Source organism: Eutrema salsugineum, unplaced genomic scaffold (genome assembly GCF_000478725.1).
Source record: "Eutrema salsugineum unplaced genomic scaffold, Eutsalg1_0 scaffold_2, whole genome shotgun sequence".
Taxonomy (NCBI): Eukaryota; Viridiplantae; Streptophyta; class Magnoliopsida; order Brassicales; family Brassicaceae; genus Eutrema; species Eutrema salsugineum.
The window spans coordinates 1,239,347-1,251,101 of record NW_006256829.1 but is presented as its reverse complement, the minus strand read 5'-3'; the positions used below and the strand labels follow the sequence as shown (position 1 = coordinate 1,251,101).

The 11,755-nt window shown below is 37.3% G+C and overlaps 2 protein-coding genes across 2 annotated transcripts; one reads left to right on the top strand and one right to left on the bottom strand.

Moving 5' to 3' along the window:
* Nucleotides 1–598: 598 nt before the first annotated feature.
* On the bottom strand, nucleotides 599–2,747 carry LOC18019573 (phytol kinase 1, chloroplastic). The gene is made up of 6 exons (XM_006398844.2): nucleotides 2,366–2,747; nucleotides 2,049–2,116; nucleotides 1,815–1,946; nucleotides 1,599–1,714; nucleotides 997–1,111; nucleotides 599–873 (listed from the first exon to the last, which is right to left on the bottom strand). The coding sequence occupies exons 1-6, from the start codon at nucleotides 2,666–2,668 to the stop codon at nucleotides 687–689; spliced, it is 921 nt and encodes a 306-aa protein (XP_006398907.1). The 5' UTR covers nucleotides 2,669–2,747; the 3' UTR covers nucleotides 599–686.
* Nucleotides 2,748–5,000: 2,253 nt separating this feature from the next.
* LOC18019572 lies at nucleotides 5,001–11,337 on the top strand. Its single transcript, XM_024156622.1, is given in 15 exon segments — nucleotides 5,001–5,646; nucleotides 6,435–6,521; nucleotides 6,721–6,824; nucleotides 6,981–7,031; nucleotides 7,209–7,380; nucleotides 7,474–7,794; nucleotides 8,139–8,342; nucleotides 8,433–8,939; nucleotides 9,059–9,268; nucleotides 9,399–9,587; nucleotides 9,768–9,940; nucleotides 10,175–10,292; nucleotides 10,294–10,328; nucleotides 10,415–10,484; nucleotides 10,587–11,337. Coding segments are annotated over 15 exon segments (3,141 nt in total). The 5' UTR covers nucleotides 5,001–5,136; the 3' UTR covers nucleotides 10,977–11,337.
* Nucleotides 11,338–11,755: the final 418 nt, after the last annotated feature.

The following is an 11,755-nucleotide window of genomic DNA, read 5'->3' as shown; positions in this document are numbered from 1 at the left end:
CCTGTATATTAAAATCTATTTTAGGAAGAAACTGAAATTATGGATTCGAATTAATTATAATCAATTATTAAGGTAATAACAAAAATAGTTACAAGTCATAGATTCCTTTGCACAATGATGCATCAGTTGTGCGTTCTAGAATTCATGCACATTTGAAAAGTTTTTTTCTATTGCACATTTGAACATTTTTGGACGAAGTTCCCTAATAATGTATATGCATTGTCTGTCTTTTAAGGAAAATCTTTTACAAAAATAGTGTCCACTAATTAGGAAAACATTCCAAAAATATCGTAAATGGTCAACATGTAGAAATTGCCAACCGATCAGAGAGTCATTGTTAAGAGAGGTGTCTTTTTCTTAATTTGATACAATACTTTGATAGCCCTATAGTTTCTTAAAAGTCTCAAATACCCCAATATTCTCTGAAAATTCATATTACCCCAATAGTTTCTAAAAGTCCCTATCCTTTCAAAACATCATACTAATGTCCTAAAGTCTTTTGTGATCCATTTTGTTTTCTATGTATCGATCGAACACTCCTGCTAACCCGAAACCAGGGGTAATTAACTAATTATGAATCTTTGAGCCGTAATGTAAGTTTCGCAGAAGTAAAATATATACAGCTAGCATATTCTTGGATACATAACTAGGTCGGATTCATAAAAATATATACATTTCGGCTGAATTTAGTATCCGAAACTTATATAAGCAGCTAAAATAGTAGCCAAAGGAACCGAAACGTTGTCGTCTAATTGATCGGTGATGGGTAGAGACTCGACCACTGTGGCGACCAGTGAGACGATCGCGACTCTCGTAAAGGTCGTTTCCCAGTTCATGTGAAGGTATCCAAGGCTTGAGTAATAGTAAAGTAATCTATAAAATTACAAAAGAGAAAGAAAGTAATTAATTTGGGTTTAGTTGCAATATATCTCTCTCAATGTTTAAGAGTTGTTCATCAAGAAAACGAATTGTTTAATGATTAATCGTGGGGTTTACCCGATGGAGATGAAGAAGCCGAAGATGAACATGGAGATGCTTCCCGCCCAGCTCTTTCTTGGGTTGTAAGGTATCTTTTCTGACCCAAACTTACGTCCCATGATATCAGCTATTCCTGTATATGCAGCGCTAGGTTTAATATCTCAATTTGTATTTTATTTATTTAATAACATAGCTAGTTGACACCAAAAAAAACAACTAGGTTCAAATTTTGAGTATCTCGACACTTTCAAGTGTAAATTTGAACTATGATTTAGGTGAGAGAGGGAGAATTGTTTTGACTAATAAAAGGTTATAGAGAGTTTATTTTCCCTTGTCAGTGATATTAGATCATGGAATCAACGATCATAAAAGACACAGGATTTGATATTTGCAGATAATCAACAATGTCCTAACTAATGCAGGTAGTTGGAAATCAACGCAACAAAACCCTAGTTATCATGTAATCTTAGACACAACAGATCACTAACCTATTTCCACTAGTCCACTACATATTATATATCAAACCACAAACAAATGTATAACAATCACTTTTTGTTTTCAGTGGTTATAACTCCAATGTTGAAAAAGAAAAGGAAATTGACTGATAAAAGAAAAATTACCATCGCCACCGCACATCATTGCCAACGAAATCATACCGGTAGGAGAGTCTCTCCAGAAGAAAACCACAGAGACGAGAAGGGCTATAACGTAGAACAGAGGACCTTTAAGCAACTCCCTAGGTATGGTCGGAAGAAAACAAGAAATGTGTCATCAGAATATAGTAGAAACTCATCAGATAGATGGAGAAAAAGAAAGCAAGAAAACACAAAGCTTACTCTGGTCTTCCTTCTCTAGTGACGGATTTGATTAGCGTGGAATTTGGGGAGACGGATAATCCGTTGACAACAAGCCTTAAGCCATTCACTAATGGAACAAAAGCAGCAAAGTATCGAGCCTCCGTCGATGCGCTAAACTTAAAAGACGATTAAGGGCAAATAGCAATTAAAAAATTGCTGAAGGCAGAGAAAAAATATTGCAAGAAATCAACATACGTACAGAGAAAGTAATACCTGAAGATCGGCCACGAGATTACGAAAAGCAGACCTGAGAGTATATGCACAAGCTTTCTGCTCAGATTCTGTTCATGATCAGAAACAATTAATTAATCAGAGAATCAGAGTCCATTATTGTTTCTTCTTGTTCTTACTTTCTTAACACAAAGAACCGCAATTTATCAAGTGTGAGTATCTATATAGTCTTCATTTACAGAAATACAGAGCTAACATAGGAATTATATATTCATATGGATGTGTTCAACGAAGCTACAACAGCAGTAGTAAATAACATAAATAAATAGAACATCAGAGAGTGCATAGTTTGAACGGACCTGTGGAATAACGTTTCGCTTGGTGAGACTCTCGAAGCTAAAGACGAGCGCGTAGGCTCCACCGACAACTGCCACGGTGGCTCCGACGTCATGCAAGAACCAATCCGTCGCAGCTGCGGAATAGATCAGACGGTGGCGAGCGCGTAACTGACTCGCCGAGCCGATTCCGGTTACGCCGATGAGACTTGGAGAAACCGAGAAAACCGGAGAACAGAACCGGGGAGTCGTAGCGTTGTTCAAGAACCTGAAGCTGCTCCGGCATAACTGATGGCTAATCGGAGATAGAGGTAAAGCTGCCGCCATTTAAAACCGCCTCGACGGCAGAAGCAAAGCGGAGCTCTGAGTTGGGAGGAGAACTTTTGAGATACCGAATATGATGATGAAGAAATAATTGTTTTTCGTCTATTATCTTTATTTTATTTTTTGGGGGTTGGTTAGCAAAAAAAAAAAAAAAACGTTATCAGTGAGGTGTCACTTTCTGATTGATCAATGAGAATCCAAAATCTGACTTACATACACTTTCTCGTTTTTCTTTCTGCATATAGTTGGGACATTGTACTAACCTAGTGACGGTAATAGCCAATGGGCATGGCCTATTAAGGGGTGTGTTTTATTTTATTTTTGGTGCCAGATTTTTGGGCCTATTATAAAATCCGACCAAAATTATTATGGTGAATTTTATTTATTTATTTATTTTTGGACAACGGGTGAATATGCTTTTTACTTTTTAGATAAAAAGTTTTCCTTGTCCGAAAAGATTACCCGACCCAAGACAAGAGCTGAATCAATCTGTCTAGATATTCGAAAATTTTGAAAAAGTTAAGCATAATTTGGCTTCACTTCTTTTTTCTAAAAAAAAACAAGACTATGTACTTAACTACTTATGATGAGATACTTCATAGGCTTTGGTGTAGATTTCTGATTGAATGCCTACCAACATCTGGGTGAAAATTTGACTATGTTTGAACGACAAGTTCAAACGATACTGGAATAAATAAAATAATGAACAATACAAAACATAATCATGCACAAATCCACAATGGTAAATACGTAAGCATAAAATGAACATTAGCATACAAGACTACTAAAAAACGGAACTCATGATCAATGCCACACACCGCGCAATTTGCAATGAACATAAGAATTGGATCTGAATATGAATATGAAAACACTGCACATTTCTCTATAAATATCTCGAATGTAGGTAAATAATATCTAAGGAATTAATTAGAAAACACAAAGACAAAAAAGAGGAAATAGTATAAATCATCATGTGATTATACGTGAGAGCTCTCTGTCATGGTCTCATGGACCCCAATACATAAAAACGATTGACAAAGGTATATGGAGAACGAAGTGTGTCGATGAGGATGCATGAGTTAACAACTTCCATTTAAACGTTTGATGAAAAGACATGGGAACAACATTTACGTCTAATCCGATTCAATTAAATTGTCCTTATCTACGCATGTTTTGTGTTTCTTATTAATTAAATATCATTTGTTTACTTATGGTAATTAATTTTTCTTCCATACTGAGTTTCAAAGAAAGACGGATGTACCATATGCCGCATTAAAGACAAAAATAGATTCTGCTGCATTGAATACATTTGCAGGATACAGATTGAATCTAATCAACTTTAACTTGCGTTATACATTGGTGATACAAAATATAGAAACACTTTTATATGTATTTGAGTAGTAACTTCGTAATCATTTGACAAATAGTAGTAATTTCATGTTTTATTTAATTTTGATTGTTTCGTACTCCATCGACACGCTAGAAGATCGACGCACGCGATTTAATACTCATTTTATTATGATACTGTACATATTAGTGTATTACCAGTTAAAAACCATTAGAGCGTATAATGCTATGCCAAAAGATTGTATAAAGATTAAAGCGTGTCTAGTATAACCATTTTTAATAATGTATGATCAAAGAGTAAATGCATGTTATTGTTAAAAGGTAAATGAAAGTGGTTACGATAGACAACAACTAAACTAAACAAAATAAATCAGATTCGTTCATGCATTTTTAGTTTTTTTTTGGCTTACGATCTCATTTTTTTTTCCAACCTTGACACTGAAACTTAAAAAAAAATTTAAATTACATCTTTTATAATATATGGACAATTGTTTTTTTATTACAAAGCAATATGATTGAGTGTACATATTTTCACTGATACATTTGTTATCATCAAAAGTGATTGGTAGATTATATACACAAATACAAAGCAAACAAATATTTAAGTGTACAATTTACTTATCATATCCGTTTATTGGCATAACCGCATCTCCGGTTTACACTCATTGTTAATTTCTTACAAACAAGCATCATTCATTGTTAGATTAGAGATTTCATTATCACTAAACAGTGACAATTACTGCTCAAAAAGCAAGTTGGACTCTCTGATAAACGCGTGAAATCTGATCTTTTGATGAAACAATTGTTTTGTCACCGACCTAACAAAATAATTTAATGATTAAAAAAATACATTTGAAATCACAGACAGAAAAATTAATTTTTAATATTAAAAAAACTTTAAAAAGTCGAGAAGTTTGACAAAAATTGTTCATTCTCCACCAGTGTCTCCTCTTAAACAGATTCGCAACTCAAAAGTACGCAAATCAAATTATCAATCTGAATCTCTCTCACACTCTCTCTCTCTCTCTCTCTCTCTCTCTCTCATGGTGAAGCTTTGTGGCACCTGAAACAGAGAGAGAGCTTCGTATCGAAAACCAGTGAAGCAGCTTTGTCTCTTCTTCTCTATGGGGAGAAACTCTCTCTCGCTCGAGATCGATGACAATGGCGGCGCCGGAAGAGACGGGAATCACAACGCTAACAACGTCGCCGGAAACAGCGAGATATCTTTCCATTCCGTCCGGGATCGTCTCCGTCTTAAGCGGAATTCGAGCGACAGGCGAGATCGATCTCACTCCGGTTTGGATCGGCCTTCCTTTCGTATCCGACCTCATCACATTGGCCGATCTCTGAACCGCAAGGGCTTGCTCTCGTTGCTCAAGCCCCGTGGTACCTGTTTGCTCTACTTTCTGGTCGCGTTCACCGTTTGCGCGTTCGTCATGTCCTCGCTGTTGCTTCAGAATTCGATTTCCTGGCAAGGGAATGTGAAGGGAGGACAGGGGAGAAGCCTAATTGGATTGGGAAGTACCTTGAAGTACGTCCCTGGAAGAACTTCGAGGACATTAATTGAAGGAGAAGGGCTTGATCCCTTGCGTTCGGCGGTCAGGATCGGCGTTCGTCCCCCAAGGCTGGCTCTCGTGAGTTTTTTTTTTCTTTCTTCTATGCCTTTTGCAATCGATTCACTTACTAGCGTTTCTAAATTGCGACTGAATGGTGATTTAAGCGCTAGTGTACACTGTGAGACTGTACACTTAGTAAATGTTTCTATTTCTAGCACTTGTGTTCGGATGATTTGGAAAAATAACATTATTCATTAGGTTTAGAAGAGGAGCTGCCAATTAGTCCTGGCTCAATGCCGTTAGAATTTATGATTTGGAAAGCTCTTGGCTAAGATTCCTTTGAGAAAGAGATCTCCTCCTAAAGAGATTTGATGTGGACCCTGGTTTATGTTCTTTTCTTATCATAGCTAAAGTAGATAACCACCAGCAAGATTGAAAACGTCAGTAGCACTTTGTGGGATCAAGTCTAATTTTTTTTTTGTCGGGTCTGAGCCAGTGGAGCAATAACAGTAGTTAGCTTTCCTAAACGCCCTGACTAGACATATACAGGCTCATGGGCAAATGCCATGTGTTTCAGTTAGATGCTGCACCTTGGGGGTATGGATTTAAAATTAAATTACTTTGTAGATGCGTCAAGGAGTCTGCTGGCACATGCTTGAACTTTCCACTGGCGTTTTCACCGTTACTTTGAAATTATTTGCATTGTTAATCACTGGTTTCAGTCCCACTGAAGGCATTTGTAGATTAGCTTTGGAATCTATATACACTGTTTTATTTTCTGTGATCGATCTCACATAATGCTTTTTATTCGTCCGTCTCCATGCGCTTTCTATTCACTCACCTCTTTTGTATATTATGATTGCCAGATACTAGGCAATATGAAGAAAGATGCCCGAACGCTAATGTTGGTCACAGTGATGAAGAATCTTCAAAAACTGGGTTACGTGTTTAAGGTGAAACTTTATGGCATTTTATGTTTGCAGCTCTAACGTTGATGTTGAAGATTTTTATTTCTCCTATTTATGGTATAAGCAGAATGGATGCTCTAATTTGTTAATGCACTGTAAATATGCAATGAAGTGTGGATACAAGCGTAGATGTGTGTTATTTACCGCCTCTCTTAGAAAAGCTTGTGACCTTAAAAGTTGTCAGGTTTTTGCCGTTGAGAATGGTGAAGCACGTTCATTGTGGGAACAGTTAGCTGGCCACGTTAAAGTGTTGGTTTCAGATCAGTTGGGGCGCACTGATTGGACAATGTATGTGTCCTACCAGTTCTTTGAAAGTTTTTTTGTTGTTTTCTTGGCCATATTTTCAAATCAGATTTCTTGGCAAATGATTCTTGAATACTCTATTAAATATATTTTGTTTCCCCACTCCACCTGGATTAAATTACAGTGATTCATCTTCTGCAGTTTTGAAGGTATTATTGCTGGTTCGCTTGAAGCAAAAGAAGCTATTTCAAGGTGGGTAAAATTAAGCTCTTTAGTTGCCTGCTATCAGATCGACCTCTGTACTGCGTACTTATACTGGCTGTTGCTGCCTAAGATGTGAAAAATCAACAGGCTGTTCGGCTTCTCAGAATTTTGATAATTACATCTGTGTTTGACATTCTATGATGATAAACGTTCATATTTATGCAGCCTTATGCAGGAGCCTTTTCGTTCAGTACCACTTATATGGATAGTTCATGAAGATGTTCTTGCAAATCGGTTGCCTGTTTATCAAAAGATGGACCAAAATTCTCTAATCTCCCACTGGAGAAGTGCTTTTGCGAGAGCAAATGTAGTTGTCTTTCCACAGTTTACTCTGCCGGTATATTCCTGTTTGTCATAAGCCTATGTTACCACTTCGAGTGTACCAAAGTGTCTGCTTTGTATTTTACCTAAGATCGTATAATTTGTTCAGATGCTGCATAGCGTGCTTGATGATGGGAACTTCATTGTGATTCCGGAATCAGTAGTCGATGTTTGGGCTGCTGAAAGCTACAGTGAAACCCACACGAAACAAAAACTGAGGGAGATTAAAGGATTTGGCGAGGATGACCTGATCATCGTGGTGCTTGGGAGCTCCTTCTTTTATGACGAGTTTTCTTGGGATAATGCCGTGGCAATGCACATGTTGGGACCACTTTTAACACGATATGGGAGGAGAAAAGATACCGGCGGTTCCTTCAAATTTGTTTTTCTATATGGTAATTCTACCGAAGGGCAGAGCGATGCTGTACAGGTAAGAATTTTTTTGGTAGACTTTATCATATCTTCTCCTTCCTAAAATCTTAGGAAATATAGTTTCCATAGTCGATGCTATCAACAGAGGCTCATTGGTCTTGAGCTAAAACGCTAATTGGTGCTTACGTAAAAACTTCGTGGAAATGTCTCTTAGTTGAGGTTCATTTTGCTCATTTAGCAGCAATTTTGCTTGATAAGAATGCATCCATGAGAATACTATATGATACAGTTCGTGCTATCAAAAACTCATTTTCTTCTGCTAGGGAAAGTATATCCTCTGACAATTTCATTCGGCTGGATTGTATACTGAAGACATAATTGGGCGTTAATACATGAATGCAGGAGGTTGCATCGAGGCTTGGGTTGACACAAGGAACTGTTCGGCATTTTGGTTTGAATGAGGATGTGAATAGAGTTCTACTGATGGCTGATATTCTTGTTTATGCTTCTTCCCAAGAGGAACAAAGTTTTCCTCCATTAATTGTGCGAGCTATGAGCTTTGGCATCCCTATTATAACACCTGACTTTCCTGTCATGAAAAAATATGTGAGTACTCTGTATTATATGATTTCATGATAATCGGACAATACCAGATTCCTCTTTGTTTTTTGCTTATTTATTGACCTTTAACTGCAGATGGCTGATGGAGTTCATGGAATATTTTTTCGAAGAAACGACCCTGATGCATTGTTGAAGGCATTTTCACCCTTGATATCAGATGGAAGGCTCTCTAAATTTGCTCAAGCAATTGCTTCTTCAGGAAGACTTTTAACTAAGAACTTGATGGCAACAGAATGCATAACTGGTTATGCTAGGCTTTTGGAGAACATACTCCATTTTCCATCTGATACTTTCTTGCCAGGTCCTATTTCTCAACTTCAAGTGGCCGCATGGGAGTGGAGTCTGTTCAGGAGCGAAATAGGGCAGCCAAAAAGCTTCATCCAGGACTCCGCTTATGCATCCGTTGGAAGACCTGGAATTGTTTTCCAAGTAGAAGAGAAGTTCACGGGTGTTGTTGAGTCAACAAACCCTGTTGACAACAATACCATGTTTCTTTCGGACGAGCTTCCTTCCAAATTAGACTGGGATGTTCTTGAAGAAATCGAGGGAGCTGAAGAGTACGAGAAAGTAGAATCTGAGGAGGTATCAAATTTTGCTGCCATCAGACATATTTCTAGGTTCTCCCTAGACATTTTTCTGTGAGTCTTGTTGAGCTGCATTGGTCTACTATATGAAATTCTCTCTTCCCGTATGATATGTAGCTAGAGGACAGAACGGAAAGAGATGTTGAGGATTGGGAGGAGATATACCGAAATGCTCGGAAATCGGAGAAGCTAAAATTTGAGGTGAATGAACGGGATGAAGGAGAGCTAGAACGAACGGGTCAGCCTTTATGTATTTATGAGATATACAACGGAGCTGGCGCTTGGCCCTTTCTGCATCATGGATCTCTGTACCGTGGTTTGAGTATGGTAAGGTTCTCTATTGGTTTGTGATGTTCCCTCCAACAGTTATCAATTCTAAATAAAAAAATTAAGGGTAAACTTGTGCTTAAATCATGTTGCTGATTTCTGAATTTCTTTTGTCATATCTTCACTTTAGTCCAGCAAAGATCGAAGGTTAAGCTCAGACGACGTAGATGCAGCAGACCGATTACCTCTACTGAATGATACTCATTATCGAGATATCCTCTGCGAAATTGGAGGAATGTTTTCTGTTGCAAATAAAGTGGATAGCATTCACATGAGACCTTGGATTGGATTTCAGTCATGGCGTGCTGCTGGTAGGAAGGTAGTTTTTTAAAAGTAGTGTTGTTTGTCATTCATTTTCAAAGTTACGGGTTATAAGTATCACTCTAAATATCGAACTATTTGAAAGCTTGAGTGGATTATTCTTGAAAGGCACATAGCCTTCTTTGCATCCATTGTGTAACATCGACACTGTTTAATGACACTTTTGCTGTGGAGACAGGTCTCATTATCATCTAAAGCTGAAGAGTCCCTGGAGAACATCATACAACGGGATACTAAGGGGGAGATTGTTTACTTCTGGACAAGATTAGACATTGATAGTGACGCACTTGGAAGTAAAAATGCGCTTACTTTCTGGTCTATGTGTGATATCCTTAACCGAGGAAACTGCAGGTAACCCTCCTCCACTATAAACTGTTACGTAATTTATATTTGATAATGGCGAGGACAATATACAATTGCATAAGATAGAACCATAGCTTAACATACACATGTCTTTAACCATCATTTCTGCTGATAATGGCGCTTTCTCGTTATGTGAATTCATTTTTCTTAATTCTTAGTAGATTTGATTGATATAAGAAAGCTGAGTTTACATTCGGTTTCTCGGATTTTAAACTGATGCAGGACCACTTTTGAAGATGCATTCCGGCATATGTATGGGTTGCCTAAACACATTGAAGCGCTTCCTCCCATGCCTGAAGATGGTCATCACTGGTCTTCTCTCCACAACTGGGTGATGCCAAACTCCGTCTTTCCTCGAGTTTGTCATGTTCTCAAGGTAAATATTATTCCCTAACATAATATTCACCAAAACATCCCCCCCCCCCCCCAAACTCACTGTCTTAGTTTACACCGCAATCACAGGATGTTCTCGGAGTCTCTAGATGCACTGCACGGCTCCAAAAGTTGCTCACTGGCTTCATCACTGCTCGAGGTAAAAAGTGCCAAATTCTTACTTGTTGACTTTCTTCTCCCATCTTCACAAATTTCTGATTGTTTTCTGTTATTATTATATTTGTTTTCCAACAATAAGTAGAGAAAACACTGTTACTGCCGGGTTCTGGAACTGTTGGTTAATGTCTGGGCATATCACAGCGGGAGAAAGATGGTTTACATGAACCCGAGAGACGGTTCAGTGGAGGAGCAACATCCGTTACCGAAACGAAGAGGGGTAATGTGGGCTAAGTACTTTAACTTCACTTTACTGAAAAGCATGGACGAAGACTTGGCAGAAGCAGCAGATGATAATGACCATCCAAGGGAAAGATGGCTATGGCCATTAACCGGAGAAGTACATTGGAAAGGCGTTTACGAGAGGGAACGTGAAGAGAGATACCGATTGAAAATGGACAAGAAACGTAAAACCAAGGAGAAACTTTATGATAGGATCAAAAACGGTTACAAGCAGAAGTCACTCGGTGGATGACAAACAGAGAGATCATCTACTTACAAAGCCCGGGACAAGAGAGAGAGCTTAAGAGCAAATCGGATCAACTCAGGGCTCAGTCTCGACAAAAGTTGATTCTATTTTTCTTTTTTGACAGGGGAAACGAAACACACTAGATTCACACGGAGATCTTCGAAAGCAAAGATTCACTCTTGCCATTTTCTGGAGATGATTATAAGTAACACCAAAATCCACTCTTTTAGTCACTAATTATTAGGGTTTTCTTTTTAATATTTCATGGTTTTTGTATATACAGTACAATTCATTGGTTCCAGAATAAGGCGATTTTGATGTTGATGCAGCATAATTATCATCATTACAATTCGACCCGTCTGGTTACTCAACCAAACCAGAGAATATAATTTCTCAAATATTTGGGATCATCTATGAATTAAAATAACTAGGAGAAAATCCGCGCATATGCGCGGTTTTACTTTAATTTATATTTTAAATAATTTCTAATGAATTTTATGTTTATTATTAATATTTATTTAAAATATTTATATTTTTCTCGATTTCTTCTTGATGATATATTATTTGTAATTTTTTCTATAGTAGTTGTGTCAAATACTCTATTTTTTCTTCCAAAATAATTATGGACTAAAATACTACTATTTTAATTTTTGTATAAAACGTAATAGTTTACTTAAAAATATACGTTGAATATTAGATAGAAATATTTATTTATTCTTCGATTTTCATATTTTTTATTCTTGTAAATCTTACTAATATAATATTTGTTAATTAATTTAATTTAC

What these genes read in the sequence shown, in the direction of transcription:
- LOC18019573 (XM_006398844.2), bottom strand. Translation starts at nt 2,668, where the DNA reads ATGGCGGCAGCTTTACCTCTATCTCCGATTAGCCATCAGTTATGCCGG. An exon ending in ATCTCGTGGCCGATCTTCAG is followed by an intron (nt 1,947 to 2,048) that starts GTATTACTTTCT and finishes TTTTAAGTTTAG; the next exon opens with CGCATCGACGGAGGCTCGAT. An exon ending in ACTAGAGAAGGAAGACCAGA is followed by an intron (nt 1,715 to 1,814) that starts GTAAGCTTTGTG and finishes GACCATACCTAG; the next exon opens with GGAGTTGCTTAAAGGTCCTC.